General features: G+C 61.8%; 2 protein-coding genes across 2 annotated transcripts in view; one reads left to right on the forward strand and one right to left on the reverse strand.

Annotated features, from left to right (window-relative positions):
* The window catches only part of ATAD3A (ATPase family AAA domain containing 3A), a 23431-nt gene extending 12550 nt beyond the window's left edge, over positions 1 to 10881 (forward strand). The window contains exons 11-16 of the mRNA XM_059375069.1: positions 7 to 131; positions 607 to 658; positions 943 to 1013; positions 1738 to 1905; positions 3250 to 3358; positions 9920 to 10881. Of these exons, the coding sequence (XP_059231052.1) occupies positions 7 to 131; positions 607 to 658; positions 943 to 1013; positions 1738 to 1905; positions 3250 to 3358; positions 9920 to 10084 (690 nt within the window). The 3' untranslated portion in view covers positions 10085 to 10881. The remainder of the gene's footprint in view (positions 1 to 6; positions 132 to 606; positions 659 to 942; positions 1014 to 1737; positions 1906 to 3249; positions 3359 to 9919) is intronic.
* Positions 10882 to 10963: 82 nt separating this feature from the next.
* TMEM240 (transmembrane protein 240) lies at positions 10964 to 16765 on the reverse strand. Its single transcript, XM_059375071.1, has 4 exons — positions 16632 to 16765; positions 16166 to 16272; positions 12051 to 12259; positions 10964 to 11732 (listed from the first exon to the last, which is right to left on the reverse strand). Exons 1-4 carry the CDS (start codon positions 16686 to 16688, stop codon positions 11584 to 11586), a joined length of 522 nt encoding a protein of 173 aa, XP_059231054.1. The 5' UTR covers positions 16689 to 16765; the 3' UTR covers positions 10964 to 11583.
* Between the last annotated feature and the right edge of the window lie 1065 nt (positions 16766 to 17830).

A 17830-nucleotide genomic window follows, 5' to 3' on the forward strand; every position in this document is an offset into this window, starting at 1 on the left:
GCCTAGAAACTCGCGCTGCACTCGGGCATGGACTATGCCATCATGACAGGCGGGGATGTGGCCCCCATGGGGCGGGACGGCGTGACTGCCATGCACAAGGTCTTCGACTGGGCCAATACCAGCCGGCGAGGGTGAGCCGGGCCCCTCTGGGATGGCCCCGCGTGTGCATGTGCTTGCCTGGCCTGGGTTCCCGGCAGCCCCCGGAGCGCCCGCTGGGAGGGGGTCAGCGGTGGGGGTGGTCAGCGACTTTCCCTGCAGCCTGTCTCTGGTTGTGCACAGAGCTGGAATACTCTGGGGGCGGGAGTCTGAGGGAGAAACCCACCCTGAGAGCAGACCAGCGGCTCGTGCTCTGCACAGGAGCCTCTTGGTGCTTCTGAGTTTTAACCCGTGGAAGATGGGAAGCTGCCGGCCCCAGTACTTGTGCCACGTTAGGGTGTCTGGCACAAGCCAGTTGCTTCCCTGCAGCACTGGGCGTGCCCCTGTCAGGCCCGGGGTCCCCAGCCACTGCTGAGGTCGCAGGCGCATCGGGTTCCTGAAGCGGAGTTCTGCTGGAGCGTGCTCCGCTGGGCGGCCCTCACCCACTTCTCATCCGTCCTTCCCCCTCAGCCTTTTGCTCTTCGTGGATGAAGCGGATGCTTTTCTCAGGAAGCGAGCAACTGTGAGTATTCTGGAAGCTTCCATCTGGCCTGCTGGGCCCGGCCAGCCGTAGGTGCGCAGTCAGGAGTGGTGTCCGTTGGCCGTGTTTGCTCGGGTTGAAGTCTGACCCCAACCCACTCCTCAGCTGCACTTTCTTCATAAATATGGTCAAAAAGCAGGAGTTGGTCCTGTGGCGTCTTTAGCAACTTCTGAAGTGTTGAGTGCGGGGCTCCCGGAGGGCTGGAGCGGGGCCTCCATTTGTCTCCACGTGGCGGCCTCCCCGCGACAGCAGGACTTTCTCTCCAGGAGAGGATCAGCGAGGACCTCAGGGCCACCCTGAACGCCTTCCTGCACCGGACGGGACAGCACAGCAGCAAGTGAGGGCCGTCTGCCGGCGCACAGCCGCTTCATGGGGAAACTGAGGCTCCTACTGCGGGGCCGGGCCGGTCAGGGTGCAGGGGCTCTCAGAGCCAGGTGCCAGTCCTCGCCCACAGTCGCCGCACTTGACATTGCTGGTTGCCCTCCTCAGCAGGCTGCCCAGGTGGTCAGCCTACGGCCAGCTGCCCTGGGGCATAGGTTGCTCTGGGAAGGGGCTCGCTCCTTCCGAATCCCCTACGCTTGCTCTCCTGCGTTGTTGAGGGGGCCCACTGGTCACCAGGGGGCACCTCGCCCTCCGGTTGGCTGTGGGGCCACCCGGTCATACACGTCCCCCTTGTCTGGCGCGGCTCCTGCCTACAGAGACTCTCGCCCCTGCTCAGACCTCCCTGGCGTCTGGCCCTTCTGCTGAACTGGCTGAACCGCGGACCCTGCGGCTCAGGCTGGTGCGGGGCTGAGGTCAGTCTCCAGCCGTGGGGTCCCTGTTCCTCCATACGGCGAAGCTTAAGTGGCCACCCCATCAGGCCGGGCCGTCGGTCAGCAGAGAAATGTTTGACGGATGGGTGGGGGGCAAAGGCAGTGCTGGGCATTGCTGAGTTTTGGGTTAAAAGGCTGCCGAATAGATTCTCCTAGAAGATTGTCCTGTGTGGGTTTAAGGCGCTCCCTACCCTGGGGGCAAGCACCGGGTCAACCAGCTCCCTAGCCCCCACTGTCTGCTGGCTTCAGGTTCATGCTGGTCCTGGCCAGCAACCAACCTGAGCAGTTTGACTGGGCCGTGAACGACCGCATTGACGAGATGGTCCACTTCGGCCTGCCGCAGCGAGAGGAGCGGGAGCGCCTGGTGAGGCTGTATTTCCACAAGCACATTCTGAAGCCGGCCACAGAGGGAAGGCAGTAAGTATCCAGATGGCTCGAGTGCAGCAGGGCCCTCCGCGACCTCCAGCTCCACGCCTGGGTGCTGCACCCCAGTCCTAACCCTGGGGTTGCACGTGGGGGTCAGCTGTGCTCACCGGCTGGCCCCCGCGTTGGACTCCGTGCCCCATCCTCACAGACCAGCATCTCTGTGCTCTTCTGCTGCGTGAAGTCTTGTAACAGTCCGGGGCTCTTGAGGGATCCTGGCTGCAGTCAGGGCCTGTGATGGGGGTTGCCAGGCCTCAGCTGGGCTTGGTTCCCCCTGAGGTGGTCGCGGCGATCTCGGGGGTGGACTCACCCTTGTTTGCTGCTCAGCCGGATGCCGGGGAGCCCGGGGCCCCTCGTCGGCACTCACCAAGGCCCCTGTTCTGCAAAAGTCACCTGGCAGTTGGGGAGCCTCCACATTCTGTCTGGGCCTGCCTCGCTCGCCGCTCCGTCCGGAGCGCTCCACATAGGAAAGGCTGCTCTATTTTTAACCGTCTCCGGGGAGCCAGACCTCGCAGCAGCGCTGACCTGAATCCCTCCTGTCACTGGTGGTGGCGAGAGCCGTCTTCTGTTCTAGGACGGGCTTTGCCTGCCTGTGCTGTCCCTCTGCGGCCTGAGCCCTTGCGTTCTGCTCCCTGGGCCTCTGCTCCCTCGCCCCTGGCCGGCGCCAGTACCGCCCAGCCTCCCGGTGGCCCTTTCTAGCCTGACTGCAGTCCAGACACTGGTTGCGGTGTGAGTTTCTGAGGTCTCTTTTCCCATGAGTGACTTCCTCTTTAGCTGGACCTGATTGGAAAGAGGGCTCGGCATGTGATTGACCGGAGTGAACCTCGCTCAAACCTGAAGTGTCCGCCTTCCTCTGTCTGATTCCACACTTGCCAGCAGCTCACCCCTGACTGGGTTTCAGCGGCTGTGCCCTCCGGGCAGCGGGGTGGTCCGAGAAGGACGTGGTCCCTGCCCCCTGGTCTGGTGGTGGAGCCGGGCGTGAGGTCACCACCTCCGCTCGTGCTCATCCCAACCAGCCCCGCAGCCGCCGCAGCGCGCCTCCCGCACTGCTGTCCCCACAAGCCCCTGTGCAGGCACCTGGGCTCCCGAAGGAAGAGAGGTTCCTAGTGGGGCCAGAAGGGCAGAACTGGTAGCCCTGGAATCAAGAGCAGACATTAAGGCAGAGTTTGGCTCTTTAGAAGTTGGGGCGTTCGGATGTGGGGGTTTCTAGTACAGGTTCCTGCCCCTGGCGGATAGCCCAGTCCTTACATGTGGGAGCCAAGGGGCCGTCCTAGATCTCTGCTCTGGTCTTGGGCTCCTTGGGTTCCAGGACATCGTACAGGAATTTCTCCTTCACAGGCGCCTGAAGCTCGCTCAGTTTGACTACGGGAAGAAGTGTTCGGAGATCGCACAGCTGACGGAGGGCATGTCGGGCCGGGAGATCTCGCAGCTTGCTGTGGCTTGGCAGGTGAGCTGGGGACGTGGGGCCTACGGGTGTGAGCTTGACCGCGTGGGAGTGATGAGGCATTCGAAGGGAGACAGTGCTGGCCCCTACCCCCATACCCGCCCAGGGTGTTTCTGTTGAAGGATTTTCTGTGCACAGATGACATGCCCTGTCCTACTTTGTGGCCGCCACCTGCTTCTGCCCCCACTGCAGGAGGGCGTGGAGAGGGGTCACTGACTGCATGTTATGGTCTACGTCCTTGTCATGGTGGTTTTGTTGCAGGTCAGATAGGGCTCTGAAATCATGTGGGGTTTCCTGGAAATGAACCAAGTGTCATATAGGCATCAAGGTCCCACAGGCCCATGCTTGATGTCTCAGGTACCACTGGAGACTCTGTCCCTAGCAGGAGCCTAGCACATTTGGGGCAGGCGCTTCTGTAGTTGGTGAGGGATAGGGGTCCACAGGGCCCCATGGAGTGTCCCGTGAGCTGTCTGCAGACTCCTCGGAGGGCAGATGAGACGAGGAACCAAGAAGTGAACCTGGTCTGATGAGGGGTCAGGCGTCTCCTTCCCAGGTCTTTGCCGGGTGTAGACCACCGGTCCGGAGGGCTGTCTGCTTTGTGCACGGTCGGCTTTGCCGGGGGGCCTTGAGGGTAGCGTAGAACACATGAGTCAGGCTGACTTTATCCTTGTGTTGTGACCCAGGGCACACGGCCCAGAGTGGTTCTTGTCATTCCCAACGCCTACTGTTTTCCTCCGGCAGTGTCCACAGGGTCCCCTCAACCCCCAGGGAGGGGAGCCAGTTGTCCCCCAGGAGCCCTGGGCACAGGCATCCAGGAAGCATTTGCAGGTCGGTTATTGCTGAGGAGAGAAAAGCCCTGTCAGGTGGGGGCTGCTGAGTGGCTCCCGTCTATGGCCAGACCTTGACTTTGTGTCGGAGTCACTACCTCTGTGGGACCTGCGCCCAGATCTTCCAAGGCTGCCTGTTGTCCAATCACTAGAAATTCCACGGTGCTTCTAAGTGAGCATGTGTTTGTTAGTGAGGCGTCTACTCTGACCGGAGCGTTGTAGCTTGGGTACCCCGGGGACTGGGTTAGAGTGAGACCCTGGCCGGAGCAGGGGACCGGGTTAGAGTGAGACCCTGGCCGGAGCAGGGGACCGGGTTAGAACGAGACCCTGGCTGGAGCAGGGGACCGGGTTAGAGTGAGACCCTGGCTGGAGCTGGCTGCGCTGCTCCAGCGGCTGCAGAGGCTGAACAACGTGCCAGTGTGGACCAGCTGGGTGGCTCTGGGTTATCCTTAACTCGGGACCCTCACGAGGGCGGCTCCGTTTCTGTAAGCAGCAGAACAAAGGATCGCGTGTGTCGGCTGGGGCTGTCCTGACAGTGCCACGGCCTAGGCCACCCGAACACAGACATTCGTTTTCTAAGGTTTGAAGGCAGGAAGTCCCAGATCAGGGGCCAGCACGGGGTTCTGATGGGGGGCCCTTCCTGCCCTTCGGTTGGTGATTTTCTGGCTTTGTCCTCCTCGTGTGGCAGAAACGGAGCTGTAACGCGTAAGGACACTAGTTCTACGGGACCGGCCCCCACTCTCCCGACCTTCTCTGCTGGCTACGTCTTCCTTGTCGGCTCCAACAGCCGCACTGGGGAGTCAGGGCTTCACGCTATGAATGTGGGGGCACATTCAGTCCCTGACAGCAAACCATGCCCTGGTTCTTGATGTTTCCACCGAGAACCAGCACACCTCCTTTCTGTCCACATCATATGTCACCTGCCCAGACCAGGTGACAGGTCTGCCACAGGCCAGGTGGATGGAGAGCTAGTGATTGTCAGACATGGCCTTCGTGCGGGAGACAGTGACTAGACCCCCGCAGCCCGTGGGGTGTTCTCCCTGGAGGGTCTGTCCCTCCACCGGGGGTATCCCTTCACTGACCAGATGGCCCAGCCTGAGGCCTGTCGGTCAGTGCAGTCGTGCCTGTGGGAGAGGAGTGTGAGGTGCAGAGAGGAGGGACCAGAGCGCGTCGGTGCCCCCCCCCCCCCCCGGAGGAGTGCGGTCTTCTGTCTGTACCCTCAGGTGCCCGGAGGTGCTGGGCTTGCACTGGCCTTCCTGCCCCTCCTGGGCTGGACTGCAGGGTGGGGGCCCAGGCATTTGTTCCCTGCGTGGCGGGAAGCTGCATGGCGGCTTCACGACGGAGTCCGTGCTGTCTCTTAGCTCTCCGTGGTGGCAATTCGCTGTGTCATTACTATTACTCTTCAAGCAAAGTTTACCATTTTTAACCATTTTTAGGCCCACAGCTTAGTGGCATTAAGTACATTCACACTGTTGTGTGGCAGTCACAGCCATCTGTCCCCAGGACATGTCCATCTTCCCAAGCTACAGTGCCGTCCTGTGAAATGCTAACCCTCCTGCCCCTCCCCATGTCCTGGCACCCGCCCTTCCACTTCCTGTGAAGGGGACTCCGCTAGACGGTGCGTGTGAGCTGAACCGGCAGCGTTCGTCCTTTGGTGACTGACTTCACTCAACATCGTGTCCTTAAGGTCCATCCGTGTGGTACCACGTGCCAGCATTTCTTTCCTTTTTTTTTTTTTTTTTTTTTTTAAGATTTTATTTATTTATTTGACAGAGAGAGATCACAAGTAGGCAGAGAGGCAGGCAGAGAGAGAGAGAGGAGGAAGCAGGCTCCCTGCTGAGCAGAGAGCCCGATGCGGGACTCGATCCCAGGACCCTGAGATCATGACCTGAGCCGAAGGCAGCGGCTTAACCCACTGAGCCACCCAGGCGCCCCCATTTCTTTCCTTTTAAAGACAGAATTGTAATTCCTTGTGGATATATTTCATTTTGCGAATCCATTTATCCACTGACAAGGACATTTGGGTGGCTGTTGTGAATAATGCCCCTGTTAACTTCGGGTGTCCCGGTATCTCTGAAACCCCATTCTTCATTCCTTTGAGTACGCACCCAGAAGGGAGATTACTGGATCGTGTGATAATACCGTCTTCCAGGGCGCCCGGGGGCTCAGTGGGTGAAGCCTCTGCCTTCAGCTCAGGTCATGATCTCAGGGTCCTGGGATCGAGCCTCGTATTGGACTCTCTGCTCGGCGGGGAGCCTGCTTCTCCCTCTCTGCGTGTCTCTGCCTGTGATCTCTGTGTATCAAATAAATAAATAAAATCTTTAAAGCAGAATACTATCTTTCATGTTTGAGGAGCTGCTGTGCTGTTTCCTACAGTGGTTTCACTGTATGCACACCAGATGTGCACACAGCTGGTTTCTGGCTCATCAACACTCAAGTTCTTTTCTGTTGTTGGATAGTAGCTGTCGGTGTCCTAGCGGATGTGAGGTGACCGCTCATGGTCGCTTGGATTGCATTTCCCTGATGGTTGTGATGTGGGCATCTTGTGTGCTTCCTGGCCATGTATCCGTTTTCCTGGAGAGATGTCTGTTCATGTCCTTTGCCCATTTTTGAATCAGGTTGTTTTTTGTTGAGTTCCTTATGTATTGTGGATACTAACCATTTATTAGGTTATGTGATTTACAGATATTTCCTGCCCTTCAATGAGTTGCTTTTTTACTCCTTTATTTGGTTGATAATGTCCTTTGATGCACAGAGGATTTAAGATTTTTGAGTAATGCCTACACCCAACACGGGGCTCAAACTCACCGGCCAGAGGTCAGGGGAGTCACATGCTCCACTGGCAGCCAGCTGGGCACCCCCCCGCCTTTGTTCTTTTTTTAAGGATTTTGATGCACAGAAGGTTTTGATTTTTTTAGATTTTTTTTTTTTTTTTTTTTTTTTGACAGAGAGATAGAGACAGGAAGACAGAGGGAAGCAGGCTCCCCAGTGAACAGAGAGCCCGATGCGGGGCTCGATCCCAGGACCCTGAGACCATGACCTGAGCTGAAGGCAGAGGCTTCACCCACTGAGCCACCCAGGCGCCCCCAAAAGGTTTTAATTTTGACACAGTCCAATTTGTTAGTTTTGTTTGTCACCTGGACTTTCAGTGTCAGAGCCAAGAAGTTACCACTAAATCCTTCCCCTGTTTTCTTTTAGTAGCTTTGTAATTTGAGGTCTTACGGTTAGGTGTGATTCTTTTTTTTTTTTTTTTTTTTTTTTTTTTTTTTTTAAGATTTTATTTGTTTGAGAGAATGAGCAGGAGCAAGAGCGAGTACATGAGTGGCAGGGGGAGGGGCATGGGAGAGGGAGAAGCAGAGTCCCTGCTGAGCAGGGAGCCCAACACCCTGGGATCATGACCTGAGCCAAAGGCAGATGCTTAACTGACCGAGCCCGCCAGGTGACACAAAACACAAATGATTTTTGTGTGTTAATCTTGTATCCTGCAAATTTGCTGAATTCATTTATTAGTTTTATTTTTTACTCACAACCCTGAGATTAAGACCTGAGCTGAGATCAAGAGTCAGACACTTAATCCACTGAGCGACCCAGGTGCCCCGAGTTTATTAGTTTTAACTTTTGTGGGAATCTTTAGGGTTTACTACATATAAGCATATATTATCTTCAAACAGATAATTTTATTTCTTGCCTTCCAATTTGGATCCCTTTTATTTCTTTTTCTTGCCTAATTGCTCTGGGCAGGAATTCTACTGTGTTACATGAAGTGGTGAGAGTGGCTGTCTGTGGCTTGTTCCTGACCGTAGAGGAAAGCCGTCAGTCTTTCACGCTGGGTAATATATTTGCATGGGTTTTTCACAAATGACCTTTAGAACGTTAAGGAAATTTCCCTCCATTTCTAGCTTATTGAGTGTTTTTACCAGGAAAGGGTGCAGAGTTCTGCCAGCTGTGTTTTCTGCAGCCGTTGAGGTGGTCACGTGTTTTTGGTCCTTCGTTCTATTAACGTGGTGCATCAGGGGGTTAGTTTTTTCTGTGGGCATCATGAGTGCTTCCCAGGAGTAAATCCCACCTGGCCATGGGGTGTGATTCCCTCAACATGGTACTGAATGTGCTTTGCAAGTATTTTATTGAAGATTTTTGCATTAACATCAGGGAGGGTATTGGTCTGATATTTCATTGTGGGGTTTCTGTCTGCTTTTACCGTCAAGGTTATGCTGGCTTCAGAATCGAATTCATGTTCCTTCCTTTCCAGCTTTTTGGCACTTTGAGAAGGACCAGTGTTTTAAGTGTTGGGCTGAATTCACCAGCGAAGCCCTTGAGTCCAGGGCTCGCCTTTTTTCTTTAAGTGACGTTTCCTGTGTTTTAGTCACTTCAGGCTCGGAGGACGGTGGTGAGGACGGCGAGGAGCCTCCGCACCGTGCTGTCACTCCTCTCGTGAGGCACATTTGCCTCGTCATGGTGGCCTCCGCCTCAGACTTGATCTTTCCCAGGGCCCCCTCCAAAGTCCCCCATCTTCAGCTGCCATCTCTACTTGGGGCTGTGACAGTTCCCGGATGTCTTTTTTGTTTCTGATGACCCTGGCGGTTTTGAGGAATGCTGGTCAGGTGTTACAGAGACTGTCCTACTGATGTTTTTCTCACAGTCAGACTGAGATTGTGGGTTTGGGGAGAAGACCCCAGAGATGAGGTGCCCTCCTGGTCACTTCCTGACAGGGGACAGGTGACATCCGTGCAACATCACAGGGATGTTGACCTGGTTAAGGTGCCCGCCAGGTTTCTCCGTGGTAAAGTGGTTTCCTCTTTTCCTCATTTAGCTGGAAGCCCATGGCTCAGACCAGCCACCCCTCAGTGGGGGTCCTGGCCCCCTTGGGCAGACATGTCGGCTCAGTTGCTCTGGGATTCTGGAAAGGGCTCCTCCCTCTCTCTACCTTCCCACTAGGGAAGCTTCCAGCTACTTTGGGTGCTCAGCATTCAGGGGCAGCTGGGCCTGGTGGGATACTCTGTGACCGAGCTAGAATTGCTGGGGCCTCCTGGGGAGCTCTCTTCCTAGGGGTCCTGCCCTCCCCTCAGTGTCAGAGTGGACCTGCCTCCCCAAATGGTGTGTGGTGGTTCTGTCACGTGTGTCCTGGCCCAGAGGGTGGCTTTGCTCTCTGTGAGGGCCTTCCAGGTCTGTGCTGGGGGGCCTGAGCTGCTTCTTGACAGCTGGCCTCAGACCTGATATTTTTAGAAAGTCATTGAGAAACTCAGTGATGCGAGAACATAGCACTCGTGCCAGCTGGGGACGTGGGCAGGGCCACGGGCCCTGCAGGGATGGTGGCTGCCGTGGCCGCGGGCTCGCTCTGCACGCACGGGGAGTCACGCCTGTGTCACTCTGCACGCACGAGGAGTCACGCCTGTGCCGCTGGCGTGCTGAATGTGCGCGTCCTGCTGGGGGGCCACATCCCTCCCGAGATGGGCCCGCACCTGTGGCAGAGGGTACGTGCCAGCACTCCTCTTAGCGGACTCCGCGTCCCAGTCTGACCGCCGCCCCCAGGAGGCCTTCCGGTTCTGAGGCAATCTCCCAAGAGGCGAGCTCACGGTGGGCCAGGCCGCCTCATCCCTGGGTGTGGCCCTGTCCTGCAGGGCGGGTGGTTCCCGGTCACTGGTGGCACCCAGGGGCTGAAACTCTGGGCTGGGGGACCCTTTTCCCCTGTGGGTAGCCCCTCCATGTGCCCCGCGTCAGTGCTGTCTTTCCCTGCCAGGCCATGGCGTATGCCTCGGAGGACGGGGTCCTCACGGAGGCCATGATGGATGCCCGGGTCCAGGACGCCATCCAGCAGCACCAGCAGAAGATGCAGTGGCTGAAAGCAGAGGGAGCCAGGCCGAAGGATGACCAGCCCCCGCTCCCAAGCGCACAGGCTCAGTGAGCTGGGCCTGGACGCCCGGCAGCCGCACTGGCCAGATGGCTTTGCCAGGAAGAAGCCCTCCCCTCTGTGTCGGAATGGACCTGCCCCCCCACTGGCCTGTGGCGCTTCTGTTTTTTGTGCCCTGGGCCTGCGGGGAGCTTTGCTGTGAAGAGGCTCCCCTCTCCCAGTGATGCGCCTGCACGGCCGCCCACCTTAGTGACTTTACATACTCCCCTGGTTGGCGCCAGGACAGCCTTAAAGGCCTCTGCTTGGGACCAAGTGCAGCACCTTTGTGGTAGGCTTGGCTCCTTTGTACGCCAGTCCGTTTCCTCCAGCCGGTGGTGCTTGCTGGGTGGGCTGGACTGGGGAGAAGGCACTGTCCCTGAGCCCAGGGAGGGACGGGTCATGCTGCCACTGCCGGACCGCAGATGCTGGCTGAGCTCTTGTAGCTGCTGCACCTGTCCCCCGAGGGGGCTTGGCTGAGGGAGGGGTAGGGGCCCGACCTTGCCCAGTCTCACCCAGCAGGGGAGGGGTGAGCAGAGCAGACCCCTGTGCTGCTGGCTGGGGGCTGCTTCCCCCCACCTGCTGTCCCCGGGATCTCAGGAGAGGGACTCAGGAGTGTGACTGGGACACACCTAGAGGGTAAGAACTAGCTGCCGGCGACTGGTGGTGGTGCCTGGAAGGCCCCAGGACCCACTGGCCAGGGATGTCCAGTGCTGGGGGTGCTGCCCTAGCCCACAGGATCTGTGGCCCTCCATCCATTGGAGTTGGGGGCTTTTTATCCAGAATCCAATAAAAACTCCCGACAGGATACCTCATCACATGTGTATCTCATGGCTGATTCAAGGGGCAGACGCTTGAAGGGGTCACAGGTTCAGCGATGAAACAAGAGGCCAAGACTGGAGCTTTCTGGAGAATTTACTGACCAGCAGGGGTGGGGGTCACAGTGAGGCGCCCGACCGGGGATGCCCTGGGCAGGGTGGCCCCACATGCCGCAGTGGGGCTCAGGGGCCTTATTGCTGCTATAGGCCGGGGCCTCCACCGGACCCCCGCCCCCCGCCCCCCACCCCCATTGCGGCCCGCGGACGCACACGCCCCATGCACGTGCTCCCGTGTGCAGACGTGGGCGCGACCCGGGCCGGCCGCATTCCCTGCGGAGCCCCTTTCCCGGCCTCGCTTCCCCCGCGCCAGAAGCGGCCGGGCTTAAGTAACCGGCATGGTCCCCGCGCGGGTGCGGGGGAGACCGCAGTGTGCGGGGCGAGCAGGTGGTCCCGGCCGCCCGCACAGGTGCCCGCGCCCCCCGCCCGCCCCGGTCCCCGCGCCCTGTCCGGCCCCGGAGGCCCGGGTCTGACCCCCAGGCCGGCGGCCTGCCCCGACCCGACCCCCTTTATAAAAAGAAGAGGAGACAGCACCTTCCGCTGGACACGCCCGGCGGCCGCGGGCGCCCTGGCCGGGGGGCGGCCGTCCAGTCCCGTGGGCGTGGGCGCGTCGGCCGAAGCCCCGCGAGTCCTGCGTGCGGCTCAGAGGTGCCGCGGGCTCGGGTGGCCGTTGTGGTAGAGTTTCTGCTTCACGTGCACCATGTTGCCGGCCGCCTCCTCGAAGGGTCTGTGCGGCCGCCGGCCCAGCTCCCGCAGGCTGCACAGCTTGGGCAGCCAGGTCCACGAGCCGTCTGCGGGGCGGGGGTGCGGTCAGCGCGGGCGCGGGGCGGTGGCGCGCACGGGGGCGGTGGCGCGCACGGGGGCGGGGCACGGGGGGCGGGAGCGCGGAGAGCCGCGGGCGCGGCGGCGCTGGGGGCGTGGTCGAGCGGAGGACCGGCCTGGGAGGGGGCGTGGCGAGAGCCGAAGGCGGGGCGTTCGCGGGGGCGTGGCCGGGCGGGGACGTGACCCCGTGGGGGCGGGGCGCGAGGGCGTGGCCGGGGAGGGAGGGAGGCGTGCTCTGGTGGGGGCGGGGCGGGGCGGGGGCGCGGGGGCGCGCCGCCCTCACTGACCGTAGCGCCGGCCGGCCCTCCAGGCGCGCACGGCGCAGTGCAGGACGCCGTCCATCCACACCAGGAACCAGCTGATGCAGAAGCCGAGCAGCAGCCCCAGCATGAGGTCGATCTCCTGCTTGGTGACGTTGTCGGTCACGAAGTAGTTCTCGGAGGCGTCCACCACCGACTGGTCCCCGTCGTAAGGGATCACGTAGTGGATGTGGTGCCTGGGGGCGGCAGGGCGGGCTGGCACCTCTCCCGCGGAGCGGGCGGCGCCCCCGGCTGTACGCGGTACCCGTTCGCCCTGCTGGTCTTGAAGCGGCCCTTGTGCGGAGCTGCGGTCGGGAAGGGGCCGTGGTCCGCGGTCGGAGTGAAGCCCACTCGTCACCCTCCTCCCTCCTCCGTCCCCGGGGGGGCTCGGAGGCCGCGGTGCAGGGTCACGGGAACACAGTGCAGGGGAACCAGCGTTCCAGGGCGAAGGCCCAGGACAGGCTGTCCCCAGCCAGGGGCAGGGCCTCGGCCTCCCCTCCCACAGGCCATCTTGTCCTCCTCCCCGACCCAGTGGGCAGCCCTGCCCAGTGTCCCTCTCCCACCCCGTCTCCTGCCCATGTCCCCACACAGCTGCATGTCCGTGGCCTGCCTGCAGCTCCGGGGATGCCCCAGCTGTCGGGGGTTCCCTGGACTCCCAGGTGTCCCCTCCCCCACAAAGGCCTGTGCAGTGTTTCCCAGCCCCCTCCCCTCCGCTGTCCAGCCTTGCCTCTGAGCAACTCTGAACTCTCCCCGCGTGCTTCCTTCCTTCCTGTCTGGGTCCCCTCCTGGGCTTGGAGATCCTGGGTGGGGAGGCCGTGCTCAGGAGACCGACAGCTGACTCTGGATCTGTCCCCACCCCGGACCTGGGCTTCGGCCTACCGGAGAGCCCAGGAGAGGGACCTGTGGGGAGCACCCTTTGCCCCTGTCACTGGCTGCAGCCCCTTCTGGCCTGGCAGTGCAGGGACCGCTCTGGAGTCCTGCCCAGGGGGCCACCTCTCATGGTTGCCCCTCCTCCCCCGGCCCCTTTGCTGGTCTTTTCAATTCTCTAGCTCCCCACCAAGGCCCCCCCACCGTCTGCTCTGAGCTCCGGCTGCCTGTGCGTGCGCGTCTCCACGTGGGATCTACAGACACCTCAAACTCATACCTAAAAATAGCTCCTCCCTCCCCAAACCTGCTTCTCCCCATCTTCCCCTCAGTTAGATGGTGGCACCTCCGCGTGGCTGAGCTGGGTCCCTATTCCCCTCCCCCGGGCCTCGCAGACTCCCCCACAGGGACCGTCTCAGAAATCCGGACACCCCACTCCTCCCTGATCCCTGACTGCTCCTGCCCTACCGGTGGCGTCCACACCGCGCCTTCCTCCCCGGAGGAGCCCAGCAGGGATGGTGGCAGGCGGGCCTCCTCTCCTCACATCCCTCCTGCTCCTTCTGGGAACTCCTGGAGGCCATCCTGCTCAGTGGTGGGGCCTTGGCCACAGCCCCGTGGCGTGGAGGCCACCAGCCCTGAGTCAGTAGCGAAACAGCCAGATCCCTTTGCCCGCAGCTACTGTCAGTCCCCCGTAAGTGGTGGAAAACTATTAATCGGCACCAGAGTGAGCAGCGGCTGCCGATTCCTCAGGAGCAGACGCCATTCATGACCCGTTCGGGGTCCCGGTCATCTGGGGTGCACCAGGCCAGGCAGGCCGTGCAGGGGCTGCTAAAACAGGGCGTCACTGTCCCTGCTTTACCCCGCCTTTTGAGCCCAGGAGCCCTGCCAGGGCCTTCCTCAGGACACGCAGCTGGTCGAGGCAGGGAACTTGAAGATTGAGCTGCCAAAGGAGTCAGAGACTCTCCTGGTGCCCCAGGAGCAGGACAAGGCCAGGACCGAAGTGGCCCTGGTGGCTCAGGACCTCCAGCCGTCAGAGGTCACGGCCTGCAACCCCGTCCCTGGCCTGCCACCTGCAGTTCCTCTCTGCCCTGTACGCTCCTCCCCCTCCAAGCGGGGCCCCTGGGGGCATCGGCTCAGGTCTCCCACGGCGCACGGACTCTCATGAGGCACACACACATGTGTCACCTGGCTCATGCATGCTGCACGCGCCTGTGAGGTCCGAGGCACGTCGCACATACACGCCAGCCGCATGCACGCGTGTATACCACGAACGTGGGGCCACGAGCTCCGCGTGTGTGCATGCTAGCCCGGGCACAGGCCCAGCGTGGGTCACATGCGGGCACACATGCACTGAGCCCGGCGCACAGCCATCGCCAGGTGACAGACAGTGCCTGCCGGCACGTACAATGGGAGCATTTACATACATGTCGGTTGTATGAAACTCTCCACCTGGGCATGGCGGAGGCATACACATGGGCAGGCTCATGCCTCATGGTGTATGCGCACACGGATCGAGCCCGTTGCGGCAACTCGTGTACACGGTTCACACAGGGATATTCATGTGCAACACGCTTCTCTGCAGACACACTCGCACGCCCGTCGCGGATGCTGTGTGCCATGCATGTACTGTGCGTACACATGTACGTTGTTGCTGCGGAAGAGTGCGCTGCACACTAAACCCACATATCCCATATGAAGCCATGTGGACACACGCCCAGAACTCAACACCAGCAGCGGGGGCCGTTCTCGGGTTTTCTGCGGCCACGGACGCGCTAGCCTGCACGCACATGGCTTGCTTCGGCGGCTTCCTGTGCGGGCTCGTCCCACTCGAGTCCACATGGGACTGCAGGTGACGCTCTGAAAACACCCCCTGGCTGCCCTGAGGGGTCCTGCTGGGAAGCCACAGGCACATACACGCGGGTCAGGACACCACAGCCCACACACATGTAAAATGTGCCTTCCTCATGGTTACGGGACTTAGAGCCTGGGCCTTGTGGGTGCACACTGCCGGCCTCTGGGAGGGTCTCAAGACCACCCCGGTTTAACTGGCTCATAGTAACGGCTGCCCCAGGAGACCACGGGACTGACCTCGTGCCTTTCCTTAGCTGGGGGCTGTGTGCGGCAGGAACAAACACAGGGACCTCTGGGAAAGAGTGGCCACCCCCACCGCCCCCACAAACTCTCTCGATGGTTCTTGGGACAGCACGTGCGCGGGTCATTACATGCGAGGGTCTCTACCTTCCCCAATGTCTGGGTTCCGCTCCCATACGCTGCTTGGCACCCACAGGCGCGGAGCCGTCCTGTCTCTCTTACACACACGCCCCCCACCCACCGTGTGTGCGCACGTGTCCCTGGGGCAGAAATACAGGATAGGGGAGAGGAGCACAGCTTCTGGGCTGGGGCCCCCAGTCCCTCACTGGCTGTGTGACCTTGGCCAAGTCTCTATCCACCCCAGCGTCCTTCTGTTTTCTCTTGGGTCCCGGCCTGAGGGCTTCCCGTGGGGCCGGTGTGCGTGCGGATGTGTGTGTGCTATGTGTACGCACATGTATATGCACAGACAGTACACACATGCGCGTCTCGTGAGAAGATGTTTATTTTGTACATGGACGTACAAACATGCATGGCCAGGAAGACTCCGTTAGGACACGTGCACAGAATGGGGGCGTTCACACGGTGGGTGTAGGGGCCTGGGCCCTCCCATGGCTCTCTGAATGACCTTGAACAAGCCACACCCAGCTTTGCCTCAGTTCCTCCTCTGTGCAATGAGAGGGTTGGACCCGAGGCCCCTCAAGGTAGGCCCTGCCCACCTTGACCTTCTGCACCTCCCTGTACCTGGCCTGCAGGAAAGTTCGTGAACATGAGTGCAAGGCCCAGGCAGGACAGTGTACTCTGTGGGCACAGCCGTGCGCAGGATCCCTCCTGACCCCCAGGGCTGGGCTGTGGCTCTCCTGGCCTCCAGGCCCTGGACCAGGAGGCCTGGGGCCCATTCTGCCCATCACCCTGGCACAGGCCATTTCTCTAAAGGCATTTTGGGAAGGGGTCCTAACTACTCAGGCATGCTCCCCCTCCTGGAACGCGATTGGCCAATCCCCAGGTGCCCAGCGGAGGCTGGGCAGTCCTTCCCCCACGGGCCTAGCGCAGTCCTGCAGCCAGGCCTGCCTGGGGCTTGCCCGCGCCCCAGTGGGCCCCGCCGCCGCACATGTGTGATCACGCGTGTGCCCCACCGGGCGCGGACTCACCGGCCACAGTTGCAGTGGCAGACGCGGTCCTCGCCCCGCAGGTGCGGGAGGATGTAGTTGTGGAATCGGTCCAGCAGTGCGTTCATGTCCATCAAGCACGCGATGGCCTGGAAGAGCCCATGACCGGTCAGCGCCGAGGAGCGGGCCTGGCCGGGGGCCCGGGGTGTGGGATGGGGTGTGGGGGGCGGCGCGCTGGGGGTGGGCGAGCGCTGGCCTGGGACAGGGGTGCCCGCGGCAGCTCCAGAATCGGGGAGCTCAGGGCAGTCGGGCTGGGAAGCGCAGGCCAGAGATGGGGAGCTCGGTGCTGCCGGGAGCCGGGGAGCGCAGCCCGGGGACGGGGAGCGCGGGGCAGCCCGGGGACGGGAGCGCAGGCCGCGCGGGCCGGTAAACAAGGCGCGGGAGGTGGGGGAGGCGGCGCGCGGGCGCGGGAGGCGGGCGCGGGCGCACGGGAAGCCCCTCCGCTCACCATCACGATCGACGCCCCCAGAATCATGAAGATCATGGTGTTCGCGCTCATGGACATCGGGCGGGGCCGGGCCGGGCCGGAGCGCCGCCCCCCGGCCCCGGCGCCCCCCCGGCCCCGGCCCGATGCTGGGCCCCCGCCGCCTCCGCAGAGGTCAGCCCGCCGCGCACCCGCCGGGGCGGAGGCGCGGCGGGCGGGGCGGGCAGGGACGCGGCCGCTCCCGGGGTCGCTCGGCCGCCGGGCCGCCGCGCTCACCGCGCCCGCGCGCTCCGCTCCGCCCTCGGCCTCCTCCCTCCGCGCGCTCGGCGCCGCTCCGGCCTCCGCTGCCTGCCCGCCCTCCGTGCCCGCCTCCCGGGAGGGGCCGCGCCGCCCGCCCGCCCCGCCCCGCGCCGCCGGCCGGACCCCTCCCCGGGGGCCGCAGGGCGGGCTCTGGCCCGTCCCGGCCCTGGTCGTCTGCCCAGCGCCCCTGGACCCCGGGGCCACCGCCGGACCAGCCCCTGCAGTCCTGGAGACGGCCCTGGGGTTCCTCCCCGGACCCTCCTCCTGCGCCTCGGGGCCACCCGCACGTTGGTTGGCATCAGGCTTCCTCCAGCAAGTACCTGCCTTTGGCGGCGGGCCCTGCAGGGAGGTCACTCCAAAGCCATGGCCACATGGCCCAGCAAAGACCAAAGGACGCCCCGAAGTGGGGGCGAAGCCAGCCTCAGCACCATCTTCTCTCAGGGGTCAGCACCAGGCACCGGGACTGGGCAGCCTGGAAGTCCAGGCCAGTGTCCATGGCTCTCTGCAAGCTGCCCCATGATCCTGGGATCCTGGGAGGAGCCCCTGAGCCAAGCCATCACGCACAGCCCCAGGCCAGCATTGCCTATGCGGGAGTCCCCAACACTTCCCCACGGGGACCTGAGGTTTCCCACAAGCTATGGGTCAAGAGGGGTTGTGGGGCAGTAAGGCCACGTGGGGGACAACTGATCTCAGCCCCAGAAGGTGCCACGGGAGAAGGGCTCCATTCTTCCAGTAGTCCCCGTGGGCAGCAGGACCGCAGGATCCTGCTGCGAAGTTGGCTGCCCCGCAGGCAGTGCCCCCATACCCCGTGCCCGCCCCCCCAACCTCAGAAGCAGTCTGAGCTGCAGGGTCAGGCCCAGAGATCCCTCCAGAGGGACGTGTGCCAGGCCGGCAGGAGCAGGCCAGCCGGGGACTCCGGACAA

The sequence above is a fragment of the Mustela nigripes genome, chromosome 14 (assembly GCF_022355385.1).
Source record: "Mustela nigripes isolate SB6536 chromosome 14, MUSNIG.SB6536, whole genome shotgun sequence".
In the NCBI taxonomy this organism is placed as follows: Eukaryota; Metazoa; Chordata; class Mammalia; order Carnivora; family Mustelidae; genus Mustela; species Mustela nigripes.

What these genes read in the sequence shown, in the direction of transcription:
- TMEM240 (XM_059375071.1), bottom strand. Translation starts at nt 16,688, where the DNA reads ATGTCCATGAGCGCGAACACCATGATCTTCATGATTCTGGGGGCGTCG. An exon ending in TGGGGGCGTCGATCGTGATG is followed by an intron (nt 16,273 to 16,631) that starts GTGAGCGGAGGG and finishes GGGCTCTTCCAG; the next exon opens with GCCATCGCGTGCTTGATGGA. An exon ending in GAGGGCCGGCCGGCGCTACG is followed by an intron (nt 11,733 to 12,050) that starts GTCAGTGAGGGC and finishes CCCGCCCCGCAG; the next exon opens with ACGGCTCGTGGACCTGGCTG.